Source organism: Balaenoptera physalus (assembly GCF_965194825.1).
Source record: "Balaenoptera physalus genome assembly, chromosome: 12".
Taxonomy (NCBI): domain Eukaryota; kingdom Metazoa; phylum Chordata; class Mammalia; order Artiodactyla; family Balaenopteridae; genus Balaenoptera; species Balaenoptera physalus.
Window position 1 is genome coordinate 87,862,842 of NC_138897.1, and position 23,708 is coordinate 87,886,549.

The window sequence follows — 23,708 nt, forward strand, 5'->3', positions numbered from 1 at the left end:
AACAAACAACCTGATAATACCAAGTGTTAGGGAACACAGAGAACAGCTGGAACTCTTCTACACTGCTAGGAGAAAAGCGGAATTGCACAGCCACTTTAGAGAAAAGACTGGCAGTTTCTTAAAAAGTTAAACATATGCTTATCAAATGCCCCAGCAATCCCACCCCTAGGTATTTACTCTAGAGAACTAGAGAGATTAAAAACTATGGTCACACAAAATGTTTATGGCAGTTTTTTTCATGGCTGCCAGAAACTGCAAACAACTCAAACATCTCTCAACAGGTGAATGAATAAACAAACAGTGATATAACCACATAATGGAATATTACCCAGCAATGAAAAGGAGCAAAGTACTAATACATGCAGCAACATGGAGAAATTTCAAATGCATTATGCTAAATGAAAGAAGCTAGATTTAAAAACACACACACACAAACACACATTATCTGTATGTATGTATTGCATCATTCCATTTATATGGCATTCTGAAAAAGGCAAAACTTCAGGGATATAGAGCAGAGCAGTGGTTTTCAGGTAGAGGGGATGGGGGAAGGGTTTGAATATAAGGGAGCACCATAAAAGAATTTTAGGGGGTGAGTTAACTGTTCCATATTCTGATTGTGGTCAAAGCTCACAGAGCTGTACAAACAAAACAAAACAAAATTACCCTATGTACGTTAAAAATAAAACTTCACCAGTCATCTCATCTCCTGCTTAAGCATTTTGCCAGGTTCCCCACCACCTACTGGAGAGAATCAAAAGTTCTTAGCCAGATGTCCCAGGCCAGGCTTCTCCCAGAGTACTCTATACCCATCTGTGCTCCCTCTGCAACTCCAGCTGGCAGAAACTTCAGGGCTCCAGGCCTCAGGGCCTTTGTTCATGCTGTTCCCTCTGCCTGGAATCCTCCTTCCCTGGCAAACTCCTATTCGTTTCTCCAAATGTGGCTCAAACGTCACGTGCTTGGATAGTCCATCCAAAGTGTCTAGCGCTGAGGTTGGGTCCACAGAAACGCAAAATGCAGCCAGGGCAGGCAGACTGATGTGGTTCAATGTCCAGTACTTAACGAGGTGGTGGCCAAATTACATTTTAGATCAAAGTGTCTATATTCCAAAAGGGTTATCATGTGGGAAAAGCAAGAGAGGCAAGGAACATCTGTCCAGCTTTTCTTAATATGGCTTATTTTAACCTAAAGAAAATGACGAACTGGAAACACTCAGAAGACGGAAGTCCAGACAGGGTCCAGCTACTCAAGAGGGAACCAGTCCTCAAGTTCTGCCCCTTTGGGGCCTCCAAAGCACACAACTCATCCTAAGTTTCCCCCATGCCTCCATGTCCCTGTGTCACAAGTCCACAGTAAAGAAGCAGTTCCTTCCCCACGCCCAGAGAGATGAAGGCAATAGCGAAGCCCCAGAATGCCACTTAAGAAAGATTTCTTAGGCTGTGGCTCTGTGAGTCAGAAATTTAAAAAGCGGGGTTTCAGCATCATGCAATTAATGCAGCAAACATTGATTTCTGCACCATAAGAGGCCGGTTCATTAATTCCAGATGCTCCCACCAGTCAAACCAAGGCTCGGCTTCTTTGCAAGATGAGGCAAGTGAGAATACTGAATTTTAAAATTCCTTTCTGCAGCAACCTTTATTACCAAACAGAGCATAAAACCCACCCACCCAGACTGCTTAATTCTTCCTAAATAATTAACAACACCTGCTCACCTCCCTGTTTATGCGGGCAAAACTCACAACGCTGCTCGGCGCCCAAGTGGTCTCTCCTTCTTATGACAGGAGAGACCAGTTAGCCCTCAACCTCGGCCTCCCCCACCCAGCCCTGAACAGCCAGTGTACTTGCTTAGTGGAATATTCCTCTATGCCTCCCAATACCAGATCTCTTGACTGGATTAGATTTTTCTCTGAATCACCTTTGAAAGGTAAAGACCCAACAGGGACTTCCTGATAAAGATATCTGGGGGCTCTTTGAGGTGAAAAGGAGAAAAAGATGTCCCTTGGGAGAGCCATTTTCCTTTAGAGGAGGCTTCTGCAAGTTGAAACCTTTCTTTTCTTTCCTTTCCTTTTTTTTTTTTGTAAGGTAAATTTCCCTTCAGGGGAGTTGGTGGATTTAGCAAGACTCAAACTCTATAATTCAAGCCCAGGAAGGTGCAGGAATTGACCAACCAACTGTTGGGTTTTCTTGTTCATCAAGAGAGCCTCGCTACTCAGTGTGGTCCACTAAGGTGGCTCATCATCCTGGAGTCTGTTAGAAATGTGGACTCTTGGGCCCCATCCAAGTCCTAGTGAATCAGAACTTGCATTTAAACAAGAATCCAAGGTGATTCATGTTCATGTGAAAGTTTCAGAAGCACTGGATCAGGTGGTCTGTTTCAGAGAAGTGATAATGAGGAAGAACCATTGCCATATCTGCAAGGTGAACGTAAGAATACTTTCTGCTTGGCCTGCCCCAAGCTAAGATGCCCAGCCCTGCTATTCCAAGAACCATTATAGCCCTCAGATAAAACCTTCCAACAAGGCTGCCAGCCGAGGTCATCGGGCCACTGACCCAATCATGACATCCTGGCATGGTTCAGAAAACCCCAAACCACAAAGCCCTCAGTACTATCCAAAGGGTGGCCCCTGGACCAATAGTATCAACATCACCTGGGCACTTGTTAGACATGCAGAATCTCAGGACACTCAAGGCCTACTGATTCCCCAGGCATCACAGAAGCTCTCCAGGAGAGCCCTATGCGCTCTAAAGTTTGAGGACTACCGACTGAGATCTCTGAACCTCAGGCTGATATCTGGCAGCCACCAGGCTGTTTTGAGGGACTCCTTCAATTGGACTCCAACTCAACTTGGGCCTTGGACATGGCGGGGAGACCCACCATTGTTTTCTAAATGAAGAAGAAGTTGGGGGAAAAGAATAAAAGTGAATAAATGGTTCCCAGTGGGTCATTAACCTGTTACAGGGTTGGGAAAGTGATGAGGCGTCTGGGATCCAAGTTCAAAGCCACTGCTTTGAACCAACAATGAGTTTCTCTGGCGAGAGGCATCAACAGGCCCGACCCCTCCCCTCACCTGTACCCCATTCTCTGCCCCATTCTCTCAATTTCTTTATTCAAGAGCAACTCAGGGATGAAATAGTCTTTTGAATGTGTGGGTTCCCTCTTCGCCACCCCCCTCCAGCCTTCTCAGTTATCCTGGTGAATGCAGCGAAGATTTCATGCACCAAATACCATCCTGCTCCAATTGTCATTTCAGGATTCGCACCATTTTAATGAATGCCAAAACTGTTTTTTCACTTGATAGAGCCTGACACGACCAACAATCACAGATTAGAGAGAAACTTCTTGCTTTTCAACAAAGGTTAATAAATAGTGACAGCATTAAGTCTATTCTGATTAACTATGCTGAAAGATATTACTGCTGTTTGTAACATGAAATCATTATTGGATTAAGCACAGCATATAAAAATGAAATGTGAGTTTTAATCTCAAACACAGACACGCAGGCTGCTCAGATAAAGGCGAGGTAACACGCAGAGGCTCATATTAATTTTTAAGTTGCTCTGATGAAGGGATATTATCTGTCATTTGTCTGGTCTGGATTTGATGGTCCCTCGGTGAACTCTCTTATTGCTCCCCCTCAAAGAATGCTAAGAGGCAAATAGCAGTGATACCCCCCCCAACACACACACCCTTCACTAAGCTGTACCACACTGAGTGGCAGAAAAAAGCACGGCAGGACCCAAATAGGGATTGATGGACCACAAGTGGCTTCACTCTTCTGGGGGTTCTTTGACTTCAAAGACCTTCCCCAAGAAAATGCCAATCCCAAGTAAGGGGATGGGTTGAAGATGGGGGGAGATCCACCCCGGTTTTCTAAATGAAGAAGTTGGGGGAAAGGAATAAAAGTGAATGAATGAGAACTCCCCGGCGGTCCAGTGGTTAGAGCTCTGTGCTTCCACTGCAGGAGGCACAGGTTCGATCCCTGGTCAAGGAACTAAGATCCCACAAGCCGTGTGGTGCGGCCAAAGTGAATAAATAGCACCCAGTAGGTCATTAACCTGGGACAGGTTTGAAAAAGAAATGACATCCAAATTCAAAGACACTACCTTGCCCCCTTCCCCACCATCCCATCCACTGTGGACACTGAAAATGCCCTGAGGTGCATTATTTTGAGATGTTCTGTACATTCATTCATTCAGCACCCAGACTGTGGTCTCTAAATACCATTTCCTAGTAAAAGGATCCAGGACTCCCTGGAGCAATGTCTGCATCCAAAGCTGGGGAGGGAAATGTACACAGTGAGTCTGGAATCTTCCCAGAAAGCAAGGAGACTGTCCAAGACTACTGGAGGAGTCCAAAGGATTCAGGGGTCAACTTTCAGAGGTCCCCACGCACCAGAGACTGGACAACCTGAATATGAGTAGAGATAATAACTGAAATGGATGAGGACGCTCCAATGACACTTGCATCCATGGGTTTATAACGATATTTAAAAAAACTCTTATTGGCCACTTTTGGGGGACACTGGGGAAGCAACTCTTTATTTTGAAAACTGGCAAATAAAGGGAAAGAATTAAGCATTTATCCTCCCTTTCCTGGACACACTAGCCTTCAGGGTGAGCAAATAATTGATGAGGGCTGGTTTCTCTGTAGAGAAATCTTCCAGCTAAGAAAAAGAAGAGGGACAGAATCAACCTATCAACATTTTGCAACCCCTAATGAATTAATGGATACAGGCAATGATTATCAGTGGGTGCAAAACTCAGCGGATGAAGAACTGATGGGAGAACCTGACAATGGACGGATCAGGCTGACAGCTCCAAACCCCACAGATCAATCTCAATGACACAGAAAAGGAGACAGCCAGACTTCACATACCTCCTGACAGAAGGGCACACCACCGCCCATGACGTGGTCTTGCCAAAAATATTGAACCAACATCTGGTCAAGCCTCTGAGGCTACCACCAGTTCACAGGAAACCCAGGGGACGGAGGAGTATTAAATGACACCTCAGGGATATGCTCAGCTAGATCCAATGGAAAGAAACTCTACGGGATGAAAGCCTTCTTCAGCAAGAATAAAAGAATAAAAGAGAGGAAGAGAAGGAGAGTGAGAGGAAGGTGGGGCAGAAGTAGAGAGGGGACAAAGAAAAAGGGGGGGGGACACAAAATAAAATATGAATCGATAAGTCCATACTGAAACAAATTAATAATTGAATAGATAAATAAGTGGGGGAGAAAGAAAAGCTCTTTAACTAATAAATGTAGAGGTAATGACGGAAAGAGAAAATCACCATTTGGCAAACACCGCAGTAATAACTGTTTCAGGCAAGAAGCATTGATGGATCTAAAATTAGTGGGCAAAAGAATTAGTAACAGAGTATTTACATTGTCTCAAAGTGTTTCCCCACAAGATACTTATTAATTACGAAGGAAAAAAAAAACCAGTAAGTTCACAGCACAGAATCCCAGCAGACAAAAGTGACCAAAGTTAACATCACTACTAATGGGACAGATGGTCACCATGTGCCTCCTGATATGATGCATGGAGAAGGACACAACATCACTCCTGTAGCATTTCTGCCAAAATGCATAACCTGAAGCTAATCATGAGTAAACATTCCCAAATCAAGGGACAATCTACAAAATAAAAGGCCAGTTCTCATCACAAGTATCAAGGTCATGCAACCACAAGAGCACTGTGTATTACAGTAGAGAGAGGCCCCAGATTCTCCTTCACCGTGACACAGTCCCTGAAAAGTCTACTTGAGATTTGTGCATCAAACAGTTCTCCTTCACTTAGTCCCACAGAGTGTCTCCCTGCAACCCAGCACTGAGCACAGAAATACTCACTGAATGAATAATTCAATGAATAATAATCAGCTTAAACCAAAAAGGATTTTTACTGGCTCACATGACCTGAAAGTTTCAGGTCATCTGACTTCAGGCATGGCTGTATCCAGCAGCTCAAATGATGTCACCTCATCCTACTTACCTCCTGGCTCAGCTTTCCTCTGTGTGGGTGGGCTTTGTTTTCAGCCAGGGTTCTCCCTTGGCAGCTCTTTCACCAGCATGGCAACTCCCAGGGAAAGAAAGCACCTCTTTCCCAGTAGCACTAGCAAAAGTCCCAGGATTCACTCTGTTTCGACTGAATTGGGTCCATGCACTTTAATCTGTTCCATATTAAAGGACTAAAGAAACATGACAATTAAATGCAGTGCATGATCCAGGACTGGATCCTAGACCAGAAAAGGATGCTAGCGAGCAATGGGAAAAATTTGAGTAATATCAGTACACTAGATTATAGTGTTGTATCAATACTAATTTCCTCATTTTGTAATTGTTCTGTGCTTATGTTGAATGTTTATGTTACGTTATATTAATGTTAATCTGGGTGAAGGGAATATGGGGAATTCTCTGTATTATTCCTGCAACTTTTTGTAAATCTTTTTGAAACAATTTAAAAATAAGTTAAAGAATGATATTTTAAAATATTCCCTAATTACCCTACCTCCAAAGGTTCCCTCCAGACAACATTTCAGAACATCTCTTATTGCAGAGCACTTAGAATATAAATTCATTTATTGCTTCTTTGCTGAATGCAGTCTCTCTTGCTGGTTTGTGAGCCCTCTGAACACATGGCACTTTCCTACCAGAGGGAATCACTATACTTTCTTTACCATCCCCTTCTTTTCCCATGTAGTTTTTATTACTTTCTATAGTTACATATTCATCTGCAGTTAGCTCATTCATTCACTGTCCAGCCAATAAATATCTGAAGGCACAGGTGTGCCAGGTAAAAGCTAGATATTGAGAACCCAGCAGTGATCCAAGCACACAAAATTTCTACTCTTACACAGCTTTACTCTGTCTCCACCATCAGTCTGAAATCTCCAGGGCATAGAGCCATACCTGCTTTGTTTCCTGCTTTGTCTCCAGTGCCTGTTACATAGTTAGCAATCAAAAAGTGCCCACTGAATGAATAACTGGATGAATGGCAAACACAACACCACCACCTACTCCAGCAGACATTGTTAATTGATCCCAGAACTCTTTCCCATTGAGCCTGGCCAAACAGGCATGCAGTGCATTTGCCTAAGTGCACAGAAGAAGTCTTGGTTAGCACCTGTTTTAGACAAGAAGAAACGAGTGGCAAAAGGCAGGAAGTCACTGGCCTTAGAGCACTGATAAAATCCAGTGCTCTGACTTCTAGCCTCTGCAGGTTCCACTGTCCCACGAGGTAGGAGACATTTCCACAACAGCAGTCAAGTTTTAGGCAACTGCTGGGCCTCATTAGATCTCACACCAACCTCCTTCCCGGCCCCTCGTTCTCCTCTTCTGGTTCAATCCAACTCAGGGGGGCAGCATAGAAACATTCCCCCAAAACAGGGTTACTGTGCCCATGTTTCAGAGAGCAAAGAAACTTACATGAAAGTGGCCTCATGAGCTGAGGAATCCTGCACAAAGCTTAATTCTGCTTCAGACATCCAGGGACCTCCTGAAACAGGGACCATGGAGAGCTTGCCCATCGCTATGCCAGGGTGTTTGGCACTTAATTATACTTTATTTTCTATTTTCCTCTATTTGTTTCATGGCTTTACAGCCAACTTAACCCTCTCCCACCAAACCATTAGGTAACCAATAAGTGCAGATACAGGGAAGTTCCACCTCTGAAAGGCGAACACGTCCCAACCTCTCTCCGAGCCTGTTTTCCCATTTGAAAATGAAAGAAGATGTTGTGAGGTCAGAGTGCCCTGGGTTCAGATCCTGGTTTGACCACTTCCTCTGAATGTGGGCAGGTACCTAATGCTCCCTGCCTCAGTTCCCCCATATGTGAAATGGGTCGATGCTGTGAGGATCACTAGGGAATGTGGCTGGAAAGCGTCCAGCTCAGAGAGCAAGTTTGAAAGACAGTAGATGTTACTCCCATCTAAATTCCCCCTCACTTCTCACCTTGTGGGAACTTCTAGAATCACTGGCTTCTCCATTTCACTGGGTGAGCCTTGGGGGTGCTTGACAAATATTCCCAGAGTTAAATTTAGCCTTGAAGTGGGTGGACTTTGTACAGGGCGTCTGCCCAGGTGAGCACCCCAAAGTCAGAGATCCAGCTGCCTTGGACACCTTTGCATGGTCACTGCCTTGGGTGCTGCCTGGCACAAAGGGATTTTGTGTATAAGACCATTTATTTGCTTTTCATTCTTACATAGTTTTAATATCAGGCATTTGTTTTCTCGTTGAGGTGTGCAGGTCCCACCCCAGGCCTTTCTGCTCCCTGCACTCTCTGGCTCCCACCTGAAGAATGGGTATTTTGCCTGCCATGCAGACACCCCCGTCCCTCCAAACTCCCCTGAGCCAGAGAGGATGTCGTAAATATGGTCGCAGCTGTGACATCAGGCCCTGCCCAGGTGAATCCTGCAGCTCCCTGGAACTCCCCAAGGCAATAAAAGAACTTAGCTGGGAACATGGAGAAAAGAATTATAAGTGACATCTGCATGACATCTTCGCCTGACTGAATTAGGCAAGGAATCTGAGGAAAGGGGTATGTGCCCCAGTCAAGTGTCAAAAAGGTTTCCGCAAAGGAGAAACTTATGTGGCCCAAGGACTCGTATGACCCCACATCAGGTCGGTGGGCTAGTGAGGAGTCTGTGGGTTTGGCCACAAAGGAGGAGGCTTGCCTGGTCTAACCAGGCCCTGTGGGTGATTCAAGGGAAGGGGTGAATGACACAGAAGAGTATACATTCGGGTACACCAGTAAATGTTACAAAGAGCCTCAGTTTTCTCACCTGTAAAATGGGGACAGAGTGCAGATTCAATGAGATGGTGTAAGTCAACACTTAGCACAATGCCTGGCTCACAATTAGTACTCAGCCAAAGGAGGAGGTGCGATGTATTATAATTGCTTCTGAATTTCAGACAGAACAAATGGGCCCTGATGTACAAAGCTCTCCATCAACCATTTTACCTGAGTTGCTGGCCAAACAAAGCCCAACAGCCCCTCTTCTGCCACAACCTCGCCCCTCCCAGTCCCCTCCCCCCCCCCCACACTGGACAGTAGCTGGTCCCCCATCTTGCCAGAGGTTCCCACACCTCCCTGCCTTTGAGCCTATGAACTCCTGGAACAGAAAAGTGTTTCCCACCCCTCCCCCCTTCTGTCACGCATCAGCATTTCTTTCATTCAAGGCCCTTCTCTTGGAAGTCTTCCAGGATTGCTTCCATCAACATCCATCACCCGCTCCTTGGCACTCCCATGGCACTTTGCTCCTCTATCAGCAAGTAATACAAATTATTAGTTGTTAATATCATTACTGCAATCAGAGCTGCCATTAATTATCACCAAGAAATATTCTCAATTAATCCTCTGAATTACCCCATGCGGCAGGTATGCTCTCCCCACTTTACAGAGAAGGAAACTGAGTCACAGAAAGGTAAAGCCCCTTACACAAGGCCACCTAGCCAGGAGGTGACAGACGCAGGCTTGAATTTGGGTCTGTGTAGCTCCAAAGTCCTCACTTTTCTCCATATGAGCGCCGGAAAAGGCAGCTGAAGAGGTGGGAACCCACGTGCCCCATCTTGAGGGGACAGGGGGAGTGTGGTTGTGAGTTACCGGCCCTGGAGGGAGCAGCAGAGCTGTGCACGGGCATACACACACACACAGCTTCTTTCTGGCTTCCCCGAGTAGCCCCCTCCTGAATTTCAGAACATCTCCCCTTCGCTGAGTCACCTTCCTGGGAGGAGGGGGAGAGAAATCAATATTCTATTGCCTATCAACTCAGTTATCAGATCAACCAGCACTGGCCCCCAAGGCCACAGCCAATCATTCCAAAACGCCCAAACCCCATTTCATTACAGTTATAAGAACATTTCCTTTTAATCACCCCCAAATATTTCTGAGGAGGCAGGAATAAATAAGACTGCCTGGGAGAAGACCAGACACATCTTTACATGGAAGGGCACAGTGCAGCGTGCAGGGGCAGCAGGCCCTGAGCTCGGTGGGGACCGTACAACCCTCAACATGGCTCCTGGGTCTATTCTGGGGGCAGTGATGGGCCGCTCACAGGGCAGATCACCAAGGGTGGCTACTTAGAGGAGAGCAGGTCACAAGACATGACAGCAAAAACCCAGCCAGGAAAAACACCAAGACAGAGTCCTGCTCACCTTCTGTGTGGACAAATGGACCCCCACCCCTACCCCTTCCTTCTAAAGAGGCGTCAACATTCCCTGAGGGCCACACTGGGCTGCAAACTCATGTGGTCTCAAAAAGGACAGCCAACGTGAAGAGCAAGGGCTGAAATGGGAGTCAAGGTGAGTGGGGTGGGGAGCCATTCTGTGATCTTGAGGGTGTCTCTGAAGCTCACTGTGCTGCTATTTCCTCCTCTAGTAAATAGGAATGGAGTTTATAATCCCCCTCTACGTGGTGACTGAACACAGCACGGTAGTAATGATAACGGTGAACAGTCAATGAGCGCTTGCTGTGTCCCAGGCCCTTTCCTTAAACCCACTGTGTGAATGATCTCATTTTACAGACAAGGAACGAGTAGCACAGAGAGATGAAGCAACTTGCCGCACGTCACACAGCCAGAAGGGCACAGAGCTGGGATTTGAACCTGGGAAAGCCCAGCTTCTGAACTGAGCCCCTTCCCCCTTTCCCATCTCCTCACTGGCCTCCTGAGAGGTCCAAGTCTTTGTGACCCAATTACAAATGAACAGTTCAGCAAGATGACTTCTGGGATTCCCTTTGGACCCTGCTGACCCATGACCTCCCATGAGCCATCCTGGGATTTGGCTTCTAAATTAAATCCTTAATGCCCCAAATCCACTAACAAGCACTTATGAGGCACCTCTCAAGTTTTTTATATTATGTACAGGGCAGGAGAGAGAAAGGTAAGAAATGAAACTGGCCTGTCAGGGATTCTGGCCTACTTGATGTGAACACAATGCAGCCAGGATGCAGCTGAATTAGATACAAAGCAGGAAAAAAGATGATTGGTGCTCCGAGAGAGAGAAAAATGCAAAAAACAATAAGGGCAAAAAGAGAAGAAGGCTATAGATAGAAGCTATGGAGCTCAAGCAGGACTCGAAAGGCAGGTAGGTTTGGGATACGCAGAAGAGAGGAGAGCACTCCAGGTGGTCAGAACAGCTTGGGCAAGTGCAAGGATCCAAGTTGGTCCAAGTAGAGTGAATCCTGGGACTTTTGCTAGAGCTACTAGGAAAAAGGGGCTTTCTTTCCCTGAGAGTTGCCATGCTGGTGAAAGAGAGCTTTCAGGGGAGAACCCTGGCTGAGAACAAAGGTCACCCACACAGAGGAAAGCTGAGCTAGGAGATGAGTAGGATGAGATAACATTTGAGCTGCAGGATACAGCCATGCCTGAAGCCAGATGACCTGGAACTTTCAGGTCATGTGACCCAATAAAAATCCTTTTTGATTTAAGCTGGCACCAGGTGAGTTTCTCTCAAACAAACACAAGAGTCCTGCCCATTACAGTAGAGAGTGGCCCCGAATTCTACCTCACTGTGACATAGTCCCTTAAAAGTCTATTTGAGATTCACACATCATCAGTTCTTCTCTTTCACTTGAGTCCACAAGGCGTCTCTCCCTGCATCCCGGCACTGAGCACAGAAAATATTCATTGAATGAATGACATTCCCCCCACAGTCAATGCTTACCTGTCCTTCAAGGTCATATTCACTGCCTCGAACCCATTCCCTGGTCTTTGAGGTGTGGGATAGTGTCTCAGTTTTCTGCCATCACCCTACCTCTGGACATCACAATCACAGTTAAGCGATTAACTCCAGGAAATGTTCCATGCACCCACAGCTCTGCAAAGTGTGCATCCCTGAAGGGGAGGTGCCGAGATCAGGCCCCCTCTTCTGTGGGAAGCTGCCACGTTGAGCCTGAATCCAATCACTCCCTTAGCTGCAGTAAACTCGGCAGCATGATCCATCCACCCATCCAAAGAGCATTTGTTGAGCAATTACGACACACCAGACACCTTTTGCTCAAAGCGTCTGAATGAGTCTGGTTATAGAAATGAGCATGGGGGCAAAAACCCTGGGGAGTTTCTCTTCCATGAAACAAAGAGGCTCCGCCCAAACAAGCAGATAAGACCCTGAAGATAAGAGTAGTGTCCCCCACTAGACGGGAAACTTACAAACTTATCTGTTGTCAATAATAATAAAATGTTTTCCTCCTCCTAAAAATACCCCCTCCTTGCAGACCTCAAGACATCGAATTTGAACCTTCTTGATATCTCTGTGAAACTGGCAAGGAATGTTCCCTTGCAAAAAGATGAAATAAGAATCATAGTAATAACAACAACCTTCTTAAAAAACCGTTTACCATGCCAGATGCCAGGCTAAATGTTTTAACTACATTTAAACTACGTTTAACTACATTTTAACTACATATTCCTTTGAACCCTTGCTACAACCCTAAGAAGTGGGGAATTGGAGGCTCAGAGAGGTTAAGTAACTGGCCTGAAGTCACGGAGCAACTGAAGGAACCAGAATTTCTACCCAGATCTGGAAGATTCCAAAACATCTCCAGGCCTCAGCTATTTCCTTTGTAAAGTAGAAATAAGTAGGACTTACTTCAAAAGGTTTGTACGTACACTAGATGAGATAATGCCCATAAAGTGTTTTAGGACACAGCCTTACTCACGTGAAGGGCTTTGCCCAGCCAAATGGAGTATTTCATCATCAGCGTGCCCCTGACATGGTTTAAGGCTGGTGGGCTCAGGGCACCATGCGGTGCCAGGCCGGGGGAAAACAGCCCTCTGTACTCGGCTCTTTCCTCTGCTGTCTGCCGCCAATGCTCAGATGTCAGTTGCCTTTTGACAAGTGCACAAAACAGTTTAGGATGCCCACAGCCACAAGCCCAAGCTTGCTGGATCCACCCCGGCAGGGAGAACTGCCAGGTGGCTCTCTTGCCGGTTGGCTCTCACCCCTGGCTGCTGCCCAGAGTGACTTAACCAAGTCTGTACCCGCCTTGCCAAATCGCTGGAGGAGAGACAGCACAGCATTTGACCCAGCCCACCCATGCAGAACACCCACCCCATAACCCATGCCATGAAGCCCTGGGCACTCCCAGCCAGATGCCTGGCACACAGCAGCTGCCTGTTGGCATAGAGTGGGCAAAGCTGCAGAAAGAGTGGGTTACAAGTTGTGTTTAAAAAAAAGAAGATGATATTGTGTGCTGACGGGATATTTTAATCTGGGTTCAGGCATTCCAGAAATAACAATGATAGCTCATGCTCTACAGCGCTTAATCTTACCTTTTATGTAAAGTAAGAAATTTAACCCTCACAACATCTCATGCAGTAGGTACTATTGTTAGCCCAATTTTACAAGTAAGAAAACTGAGGCACAGGCAGAATGACTTGCCCATGATCACAATGCAAGTAGGACACAATGAACCCGGCTGTCAGCCCATGTAAAACTGCTGTGTTCAAGAAAGGCCCCAAGGTAACAACTGAGAGACAGCCCTGAGGCTGTCGGGCACAATTCCCATTTTACAGATGATAAGACTGAGGCTCAGAGAAGCTGACCAACACACTCAAGGCCACACAGCATTTGAAGCCAGGCTCCCGAATTAATTTCACACTACTTCCTGATCATACTGAATTTTGCACAGCACCTGGTTTCTACTCTGTAAAATCCAGCTCTCTCATACCAGCCACCCTGTCCTGCATAGGGTGATACCACAAAACACAAATCCCAGTGACAAGGAGGTGAGCTGGAGGGAGACAGGGATTAAAAAGTGGTTCCTCCGGCCCCGTGGAGAAGCTCTCTGGCCACCAGGTTCCCTCAGGGGGTGGGTTTTCTGCCCTAGAGAAGTGATTATAGCAGGTCGAGCCCTGTGGGTGGCAGGGGTCAGGGCTGCTGTGGCCCCTGCGGAAGCTCTGATCACCTCCAGGGCTAGGGCCGGAGCCCCCACTACCCAGCTCGGGGCAACCAAGCCCAGGGCGCCAGCCTCCCCCCAGGCCAGACCAACAACTGTCAACCAGGGGCTCTCATTGCCAGGCGTAGGCACGCCTTGAAAAAGCACATTCTGTGTCATAAAATAACTTTATATTTAGAAAGCAGCACCCAGAAACAAAGCATCCGTTGCTCACATGGCCCAAGCGGCCGGGGTAAAGCTCAACAAAACCACAGCGGGAGCAGAGAGGGTTCAAAACGGCGCCATCCTCAAGGCACCTGGAGGTCTCCTGAGTCTCTGACTGGAGTCGGGGCCAGGTGGGAGTCTGGCAGCCTGTCAACAGTGCTGGCCCACTGTATTCTCGAACCCAGGAAGGTGTGTGACAGGCTGAGTTACCCAAAGACAGCTCTGCCAGGGACTCCAAACGGGAGAGGACGGGAGAGCGCCACACACGCACCCTCGGCATGTTACATTCTCTCACACGTGTGCACGCACACACAGCATGGCTTACGCTCTCACATGCAACATGCCTTCACGTGCAACACACACATGCACACAACACGCTCTCACACAACATACTCGCCCACGAGACACTCTCCCCTACACATGTGCATGTGTTCAAATGCATGCTCACACACTTACACACTCCTATTACACACATGGTCATACTCACACATGCACACATACGGCTGTATGGATGCACACAGACCCACACAGACCCACAGTCACGCACCCATGTGCCCCCCCAAGATGCTCACACACATCCGCGCACAGATAGAAAAAGACACGCAGGGCCACAGCGAAACATGCCCAGACCCAGACCCCGCCACACCCACGACCACCTCCCAAAGGCACAAGGACAACACAGAAAGACACACACACAGACAAAGAGTCACACCCAGTCTCGCACGTGGACAGCCCCCGCAAAGCCGTAATGCACGCAGAAAAAGACACATGGAGACTCACACCCGCCACACACACCTGGCTGGACGCATATAAGGGCACAGGGACACATACACAGTCACAGCCCCCTGCTCTCACGCCCACAGGTCCTCCCCACCGATGGCAGGTCCTGGCGCTTACCCTGGGCAGGGGCGTCCAGACACAGGCGGCAGCGCCGTCTTTCCAGCCCCAGCCCGGCAGCCTGAGCCCACTCCAAGGGCCTGTCACACAGCACCACCGGCAAGTAAAGAGCGAATGTGCAAAAATAAAGCCGAAAGGCTGCGATAAAGCAGTCCCCTTCCCACAGGACTCCGCGCTGACGCAGGTTCTGCTCTCTGCAATAAACATTTTCATTCTAATTTTAAAAGACATTAGCATTACCTCTTTGGCTCTCCATCCAGCCAGACGGTACCTCGCCTGCTGGGCCACCCGCCGGTCGCACTGGGCAGCAAGGGGACAGACGCAGGGTCCCAGGCCTTACGCCCTAAGCCTACAGGTCACCCAGCATGAGGGGTGCTGACCCAGGCGCCTGCTGGCCACCTGGCTTTTATTTTACATCATCCTTGCAGAATCCCACTGATGCTACACCCAATAAAGCAAAGAGATATACCCCCAAACTTCCTCTGGAGAACTCTGTCTCGCTCCAGCCGGGATCCCTGCGGATCCGGTCGTGCCGTCCAACATGAGCACCACACACTAGGAAGGCAGCTTTCAAATAATGGGTATGCGCCCTGACAAATGGGGGGCTCGGTGTGAACTAGGGCACCGTCCTCCACCTCCCACCCCACAACTCGCCCTGCCTGCAAACTCGAGCCTCACCTCGCACCTCCCAGCAGTGACTCAATCTGGATTTCCAGGCTTGGCAAGGACCTAAGGGAGAAGGGAAACCACAGGCTAGTCTGTGAAAGACAGTGAGCTATTTTTATGAGCTCAGAGGCCTAGACCCAAAATACAGCCTCCAGCTTCAGCTCTTGCCCCATCCTGCTCACACTTAAGGCCCCAGGTACTCTGAACAGGTGATTTCTGCAAAGCCACCTCCGAGCCTTTGCCCAAGCTGTTCCCTCCTAGAACACTTTTCTGTCTCTTTGCCAGAGCTACACCTGGTGATCCTTCAGGTCTCAGCTTCCAAGTCACTCCATACTATATTGTTGGGGGCCCAGGGACCCCATGTTGTCCCATGTTGAAGGGAGCAACCCAGTTCCTGCCTTCACTGAGCTATAATGTAGGTGGCCTCCTTCCAGAAGTTTCCTAGGCCTCCCAGACTGTGTTGAGCACCTCTCCTCAGCTCCCATGGGCTCCTGGGCTCCCCGCTTAAGGGACAGCTCTTCCCAAGCTGGTTCCACCCACCTGTCCCTGGGTCTGTCTCCAGTAGCTATGGGGACTAGGGACTCCCCAAGCGCAGGGGGCAGTCTGCCGTGTCCCTCCAGGTCTCCCTGCACCAGGCACCGCATTAGCCCAATAGGTGGCTGCTGAGTGAGTAAATGAACAAAGCGCTCGTGCTGGCTGAAGCACCATGGCTCACAGTCTTCCTCCTCTACATCCAAAGACAGAAACCAGGAAAGGGAGACCTAAGTAAGTCCTTGCTAGAGAGAGGATGTGACATTGGCTCTGGCTCGCTCGCAGCTCTTATCTGCTCTGCCCTGGGGCTGGGGGTACAGCCCCCTCCAGCCATTCCCAAATGTTTCCACGTTACTATGTTAGCAATCAAGGCTCCACAGGCCCCGAGCATAAAAATGTGGGATGAAAAAGAGAAATGTCAGCAGATGGCTCACAGCAGCCTCAGAGCCCTCCCTCTGGGGCCTCTTGAATCTTCCTGCCTCGGTCCTCTACTGGGTAGTCCCAATGCCACGGCCTGGCTCAGGCCCCCCTCCCCCCGACACAGGTCTGGATGACTGCAGTAGCTCCTCCCCGTCTCCCTGACTCTGCTCTTACCCCCTCACAATCCCTCCTCTCCAGGGTGGCCTGAGGGCTCCTTGCAAAAGGTAACTGGCTTCCGTCACTGCCACTCCAGGCTCAAACCTCTCCATGGCTTCCTGCAGCTCTTAGAATTAAACCCCTAAATCCTCACCCTGAGCCTCCAGGAAAAGTCCAATCTCTACGTGGTGGCCCAGGAGGTCCTGCCTGATCTGACATCCACCACCAGCTCCAAGCTGACCTTAATCTCCAACTGAATGAGTCACCAGTCCCCAGTGTCCCCAGTTCTCATCCTCTGTGCCAGTGCCCATGCTGTTCCCTGTGTCTGATGCTGTTCCCTGGTGTAAAAGAATGGCAACCCTAACTCCCTGCCTGGGAAACACATCTTTCCAGACTTGCGGCAAAGAGTTTCTTTGAGGCTCCTTCCCAGCTCCTGACTCTAAGCCCCTGCACAGCCAAGTACCCAGTGCCGAAGAAACCTCCATCTTGTGCTGTCATGGGTGGTCTTCTCTCCCTGGTGACCCTCTTGAGAGCAGGAGTCCCATTTTATTTATCTAGAGGCTACCCAGATCTGGCCCAGAGTAGACACATTAATATGTATTAGTGATTACTGCTGTGATGAATATATTTTTCAAGCTCCCTCTGTGGCCTGGTACCTTGCTCTAAGCTCTCGTATTAGTTTGTTTCTAATAAATCAAGCCAAAAGGAAAGATCCAGATGCCTCAGCTTCCTCTGCAACTCCCCACGCTCCAGTCTGAAGGTGGAACGCTTGAGGATTAGCATGTGAGCAGTGGAAGGAAGGCCCTCCTACCAGAAATGACACAGGAAGTGGGGGAGATGACAGGGCTCACCACCCCAAGAGAGGCACCTGAGTATCTGAGTACATGACCCATCCAGAACAATGTGGGTCTTCATTCCAAGGCTACCTTGTGGGTCTCAGGGGACTCACACAGGTCTGAGGCTCCCACATCACCTTCCTTGGGCTCCTGTCAGCAGCCGGGACAGGGTTAGCATGAGGTAGGCTATGTGTGCTTTTAAAGACAGGTGGGACCCTGAGGAAGGGACAGGAAAGACCCCCAGCGCAGGGTCCCTAGGGGTGCTGGGCTCTGCCAGATGGGTTGGCAAGACCCTACTTTTAGGACTTAACACTTTATCTTGAGGCCAACATCTACCCTCGTCTGGCTGGGTCTCCTGGACAATTCCAGCTCCACTCACACACCTGCCCAATGGCTGAGCTGCCCCTGCTTTCTGGAGGGAAAGAGGAGGCTGGAGACACAACTAAACTGGGAAGAGTGACAGGTGAGAGGAAAGCTGTGTGGCCTCAGGCAAGTGACTTTCTCTCTCTGAGCCTCAGTTTCCTCATCTCAAAAAAGTAAGTAATAAAAGCTTCTGAGACCCCACACAGGGAGCACCCAACATGGGGTCTGGCCTCCCACTCTGCTCCATGCATAAGGGTCATTATGGCGATATTTTGGGCAAACCCAACTGGCTTCTGAAGAGCAGGAGGAAAGGCCAGAGGGGAAGAGAGCAGCCCAGGGAGGACAAAGAGCCTTGGCCCAGGCAGCTGGGGAACTTGAGCCCATGGTCCCCCCTCCCCATACCCAGAGAGGTTCCACTTTGGACCTTCTGGGCAGCTGCAGGAATGTAAACCAGGCTCTGGCTCTGGTGACGACAATGCTCTGAGTGTCAGGCAGCTCTTGGTTCTCCACACTGTGAGGCGAGGCTCAGTGGCACGGATAATTCAGGCGCTGTCACTCATCCATGAGACACTCCTATCAGGTGTGGCCGAGCCCCTCAAACTGTCTCCTGCCCCTGATTCACTGCTAGCTCTATTTGGCTTTGGGGGTTGTGAAACTTCCCGGCCCCTGCACCCTTGCTGGAGGAAAGGGTGGGGTGGGAGCTCAGGTCTGGCACCCTGGGGGCAGCTCACGGCTCCAGAACAGAACAGACCCACCAGAGCCGCCACGATTTGTGGGGGGGTTCCCTCCAGCCCAGTTTCAGTGTCAAGCGCTTTAGACCAGCATTTCCTGACTCTGCACAGGTCTGGAGTAGTGTGTCCCCTATTATGGCTTCAAGATCTTGAAAGGGGGCAACAGTGTTCAAAGCAGACAAAACAGAGGTTGTGAGTTCCCTGGGGTCATGGAGAGCAATAATAATAATAGTAATATCAATAAAACATTAATAATAGTAACAGCTCTAACTTACTGAACACCAGCTTTATGCTGGACCTCATGCTGGGTCCTCCACCAGCATTCTCTCATTTACTCCTCAGTACGGCCCTTCAGGAAGGTAGCATTCCACTTATTTTACGAATGAGGAAACATTTAAAATGGTGAAGGCACTTCCTCCATTATCCTATTTTACAGACTAGGAAACAAAGACCCAGAGAAGGCAAGCCACTTGCTTGAAGACAGACAGCAGTTAACAGACCAGAATTTAATCCCAAGGTTACCTGACCTTCGTGCTCTTAGCCACAGCTGTTTCCTTCCCAGCAAGATCCATGCCAGTCATTCAACAAACAGTTGCTGAGCCTTTAAGAAACTCCAGAGAGTGGCTGGGGAGACTACAGGGAACATGATGAGTCCCCGCACCCTTGCAGGTGACCAGCTAACAGAGGAAAGACAGACACTGAAGGTTCCCTCACTCCCAAGGGCGGCAAGCGTCAGGCAGGGAACTGAGGGGAGACTATAACAATGAGAGTCTACCTTCTCCCAGAGATCACGAGAGCCCTCCTGGTTAAACATGATGCTTTCCAGGCTGCACAAAACTTCTGGTTCTGAGGGGCAAGACAGACATTTGCTGGACAATCACATAAATCCTTTCTATCGCTTAAAATGGTGGGTGCCACCAAAGGGTCAGGCACTGTAACCAGGGCCCAGCAGGAAGACACAGATCCCTGTTCCCTGTCCCCACAGACCCTCCAAGCAGGAGGCAACAGCAAAAGTTACTTTCCTGGTGGAAAAGCCAGGTTCCTGGCATGACCCTCACCTCCTCCTGACAGCTCAGGCCCCCCTAAACTTCTCCTGACCGCCCAGCCACAAGGAGGAGGCTGGGGCAGCTCACGTGGGACCCAGACAGAGCCTCTGCTTCGCCTCTTTCATGTGTCTCTTGGAATTATCGATTCTGCCACTGGAACGGCCAGGATAATTTTGCTCAGCTTCAAATACCTGGTTCTCATGAATTCCTTGGCCAGAAGGTTATAAAGTTTCCCCTAAAGCATGGGGGAAAGATTAAGCCTGCTTATGGTTAATAATACACTGTACCATGTCCATCAAGCTGCCTGTCTGCTATTGAAAGTTTGCTATTAGATACTTATTTAAACAGCCTTGCAAGTCTTCCGAGGAAAGCGCAGTTATGCATTTTCCCCCTCCTTGCTGGCGCGAGTGACTACAGATAAACATCAATTCGCTCCTGCAGATCACAGTCACAGTAAATAAATTTTTCAGGAAGCTCGAGATCCGCACAAAGGCTCCGCCAAGCTCCCATTTCACACAACATCAACGTTTGGCCTCCAAGAAATAAAAGTTCTAAGGTGTCCGTCACTAGGGCAAAATTATCAACTGTCAAGTCACTTTTAAGAGACAGAATAAGGAGCATTTTAAGGAGACATTTCCTCCTGCAGGAAAAAAAAAAAACATAGATGGACAGTCATTACACCCACAAACTAACCATTGGCACTTTCTCCCTAAAAGCCCAGGTGTCCATCCCCCAAACTTCTAGCCCTTGACCCACTGCCTCTGGGCAAGCAGAAGTAGCCACAGCTCAGAGCAGCCACTTCTGGCTGAGTTCAGGGACTTCAGTGACTCAGGCTTTGGGTTATTTTTACTTTGTCAAAGTGGGTTTTTTTCCCCCCACTACTTTTAGAAGTGGCAGACAAGGCTTGTCTATTATAAAATATTTGTTGCAAACACACACACACACACACACACACACACACTCTCTCTCGCTCTCTCTCACTTGCTCACCACCCCACACACAGTTCCCGTCTGTGTGAAAATCTCAAGTGGCTGTGGTGTGTGGGACAGGAGATAGGGAAGCTGAGACACCCTCCTGAGCAAACCAGGGTTATGTAATGCTCTGGGCCTTGTACTCAGCACAATTCTGCTGGAGTCAGGAACCCGGAGGAGATGCCGTTTTACAGATGGGGAAACTAAGGCATGGAGGAGCCTAAGGAAGGGAGACGGAACCACAGAAGTGGACTTGGACGTAACTGCATTCAAATCTCAGCTCCACCACCTACAGCTGCGTGGTCTTGGGCAAGTAACTTAAACCTCCTGGAGCCTCAGTTTCCTTATCTGTAAAATGGGGACGGCAGCAGTCTCCAGTGCGCAGGATCACTGTGAAGATTAGCTTCTAAATACATATTCATTAGTTTTACGATAAAGGGCTCAGACCCTTCTATCCAATTGCTGACAGGAACCCAGGCTGGATTTGAGAGGAGAGAGCACTGTTCTTGGAGCACCACATCCAGCCCTGATTCTAAGCTTGTAACTTCAAGTCATGGCTGTCCTCTCAGTCCCAGATTCTCTGTCCAAACAATGAGACCCTGGACTCACGAGTCTCTAGCATTAAAATCCTTATGTGATGTCTTCACAACCACCTCGAAGGGAAGGTGCTGTTATTATCCCCAATTTACAGAGAGGAAAACTGAGGCTCAGGGAAAAGCAAGTTGTCAAAAACCAAGGAAACTCGAACAACCACAGACCTTAGCTCAGCCCCGCTCAGAAGCCTCTGCTCCTCCTCTCAAAAGCAGTAAAGGCCCCAAGTCTCAGTTTTTTCCGGCAGCATTTAAGACTAACACTTGGAGCCCTTTTTCCTGCCCACGGTTGAAGGAGTCATCCCCACACCCCCTGCCCACTTCCCCAAAGAACTCCTAACAAAGCTCAGAGTGAGAAGGACACGTGCTTGCAGCATTTTCTGAAAACGTCTGTACTGAGCTGAAGAGCGTTCCCCACGCCCACACACAAATTCATGTCCCGACTACGGCCAGAACCTCCGATTATGACCTGATTGGGAAAAAGGGTCTTTGCAGATGTAATTAGAAAGATGAGGTTGTACTGGATTAGGATGAACCCCAAATCCAATGACTATTGTCCTTATAAGAAGAGGAGAGGACACCCAGAGAAAGGACAGCCATGTGACAATGGAGGCTGAGATCGGAGTGACACAGCTGCAAGCCAAGGAACACCAAGGACTGCCGGCCACCACCAAAAGCTGAAAGGGATAAGGAAGGATCCTCCCTTAGAGCCTTCAGAGGGAGCGCGGCCCTGCTGACACCTTGATTTCGAACTTCAGGCCTCCAGAACCGTGAGACAACAAATTTCTGTTGTTTTTAAGCCACCCAGCTGGTGGTAATTTGTCATGGCAGCCCTAGGAAACTAATATAATGCTATTCTATGAAAAGTGCATAAAACCATGGGTGACAATTGTCTGGGCTTTGGGAAAGTTCCAGGCTGGCTGGGTAAAAAATCAAAATGGGCCCTGTCAGTTGGGCTACCAAGATGAGGTGGCCCAATCCTGTACCCCTCAATGGCCCCATGGAGTTTCTCCCTGTAGTAGAGGGGCTGCACAGGGAGTACAGGCCATCCGGTTACACTTGACCTTGGCCAGCAATGACCCCAGCTGTGTCTCCTCCAGACCTTCGTGGAAAGGGAATGGCTGAGTCAGGAAATTTACCTTGGCAGCTTTCGTGCTGTAAATATCACTTCCCTCCCTGAACAGTAACACGGAGGCCAACCTCCCAGAATTATTTACTGCCAGCTGCCTCTTACCGAGGCCATTCTCTGTTCCAGCACTGTACCCAGTCGCCCTGCCCGTGGCTGGAGTGGACTCACTGACTCTTTTGGCAACCTTCCGAGGTGAGTCTAAAAGAGTGACCCCTTACACTGGTGTGCAAATTGAGGCTGCAAGTGGCTCCAGTTAGCTAGGACATGGCACAGCCGGACATAGACCCCAGTTTGTTGGACTCCATCACCCGTGCCCCTAACCCAGAAGACAAAGAAGGCGGTAACATACAGAGAGGCCTTGGCACACAGTAGGAGCTCCATAAATGCTGATGCTTGTTTTGGAACCTTCAGGTTGGTGATGGCACTGTTTCTCAGCACCTCCCCTGAGATAAGCGAGAGAAGGGAAGAGAGCCCCAAACTAGTCTTTACAAGGAAAAGGAAGGAAAACCAGTAGTCGGTATCTGTGTTAAGCAGATTAGACTGTGGCACCTCTGAAACACCACTGGACTAAATAAGAGAGTTCTATCTTGAACACCAGGGGCCTTGTCCCCCTGGGAATACTCACGAGCTCTGGGTGGGGGTGGGGGCTCGGGGGTTTTGCTGTTCCCTGTAAGGCGCTGGCTCAGGGAGCTTTTCATTTGACCCTCACTGAAGCCAAGGATGCCAAGAGATGGGGAAGGGGGAAATCACCCCTATGTTACAGAGCAGACCATAAAACAGAGAGGTAAAGGGGCCTCCCCCAAGTGGCCCAGCCCAGAACCCAAGTCAGAAATCCAGCTCACCCAAAATGCCCCCTTATCTGGCCCCTTGCCAAGCTCTGTCACTTCCCCATCAGACATTCACCAATGTCCTGAATCTATCCATTTCTATCCAAGTCCGCTCCCACAACTCTGCTCCAGTCCCCAGTGATCGATCGCTCACCAAGATGCTGCAGTACCCTCCACTTGGAGGCTCGCCTCTGCCCCCCTCCACTCCACACAGCTGCCAGAACCACTTTCCTCAAATATAAGTCTATCTGCACCACTCCTCTGCTCAAAACCCTCCATGGCTCCCCATCATCCTCAAGATGCAGTCCAAATTCCTTACCCACCTATGAGTCCCCCTGGGATCCCTCTAGCCTACTCTGGGCTGTCTTAACAGAAAAAGATACTGAGGGCCAGAGTGACTGGGTTCTGTTTTATGCCTGTTTAATGTTAAAGTATTACCATCCTGG

General features: G+C 48.8%; 1 protein-coding gene across 5 annotated transcripts in view; it reads right to left on the reverse strand.

Annotated features, from left to right (window-relative positions):
• The window catches only part of CUX2 (cut like homeobox 2), a 267,749-nt gene that overhangs the window by 193,221 nt on the left and 50,820 nt on the right, over positions 1-23,708 (reverse strand). The window contains exon 1 of one of the 5 annotated variants that reach the window (XM_082416724.1): positions 14,997-15,029. The exons of 3 other annotated variants lie outside the window; for them this stretch is intronic. Coding sequence is in view for 1 of the 2 variants with exons in the window: in XM_082416719.1 (XP_082272845.1) it covers positions 12,657-12,695 (39 nt within the window). In the remaining variant the exon portion in view is untranslated. Of the gene's footprint in view, positions 1-12,656; positions 13,930-14,996; positions 15,030-23,708 lie in introns of those variants that run through there. One more of the 5 variants, XM_082416719.1, reaches the window with a different exon arrangement.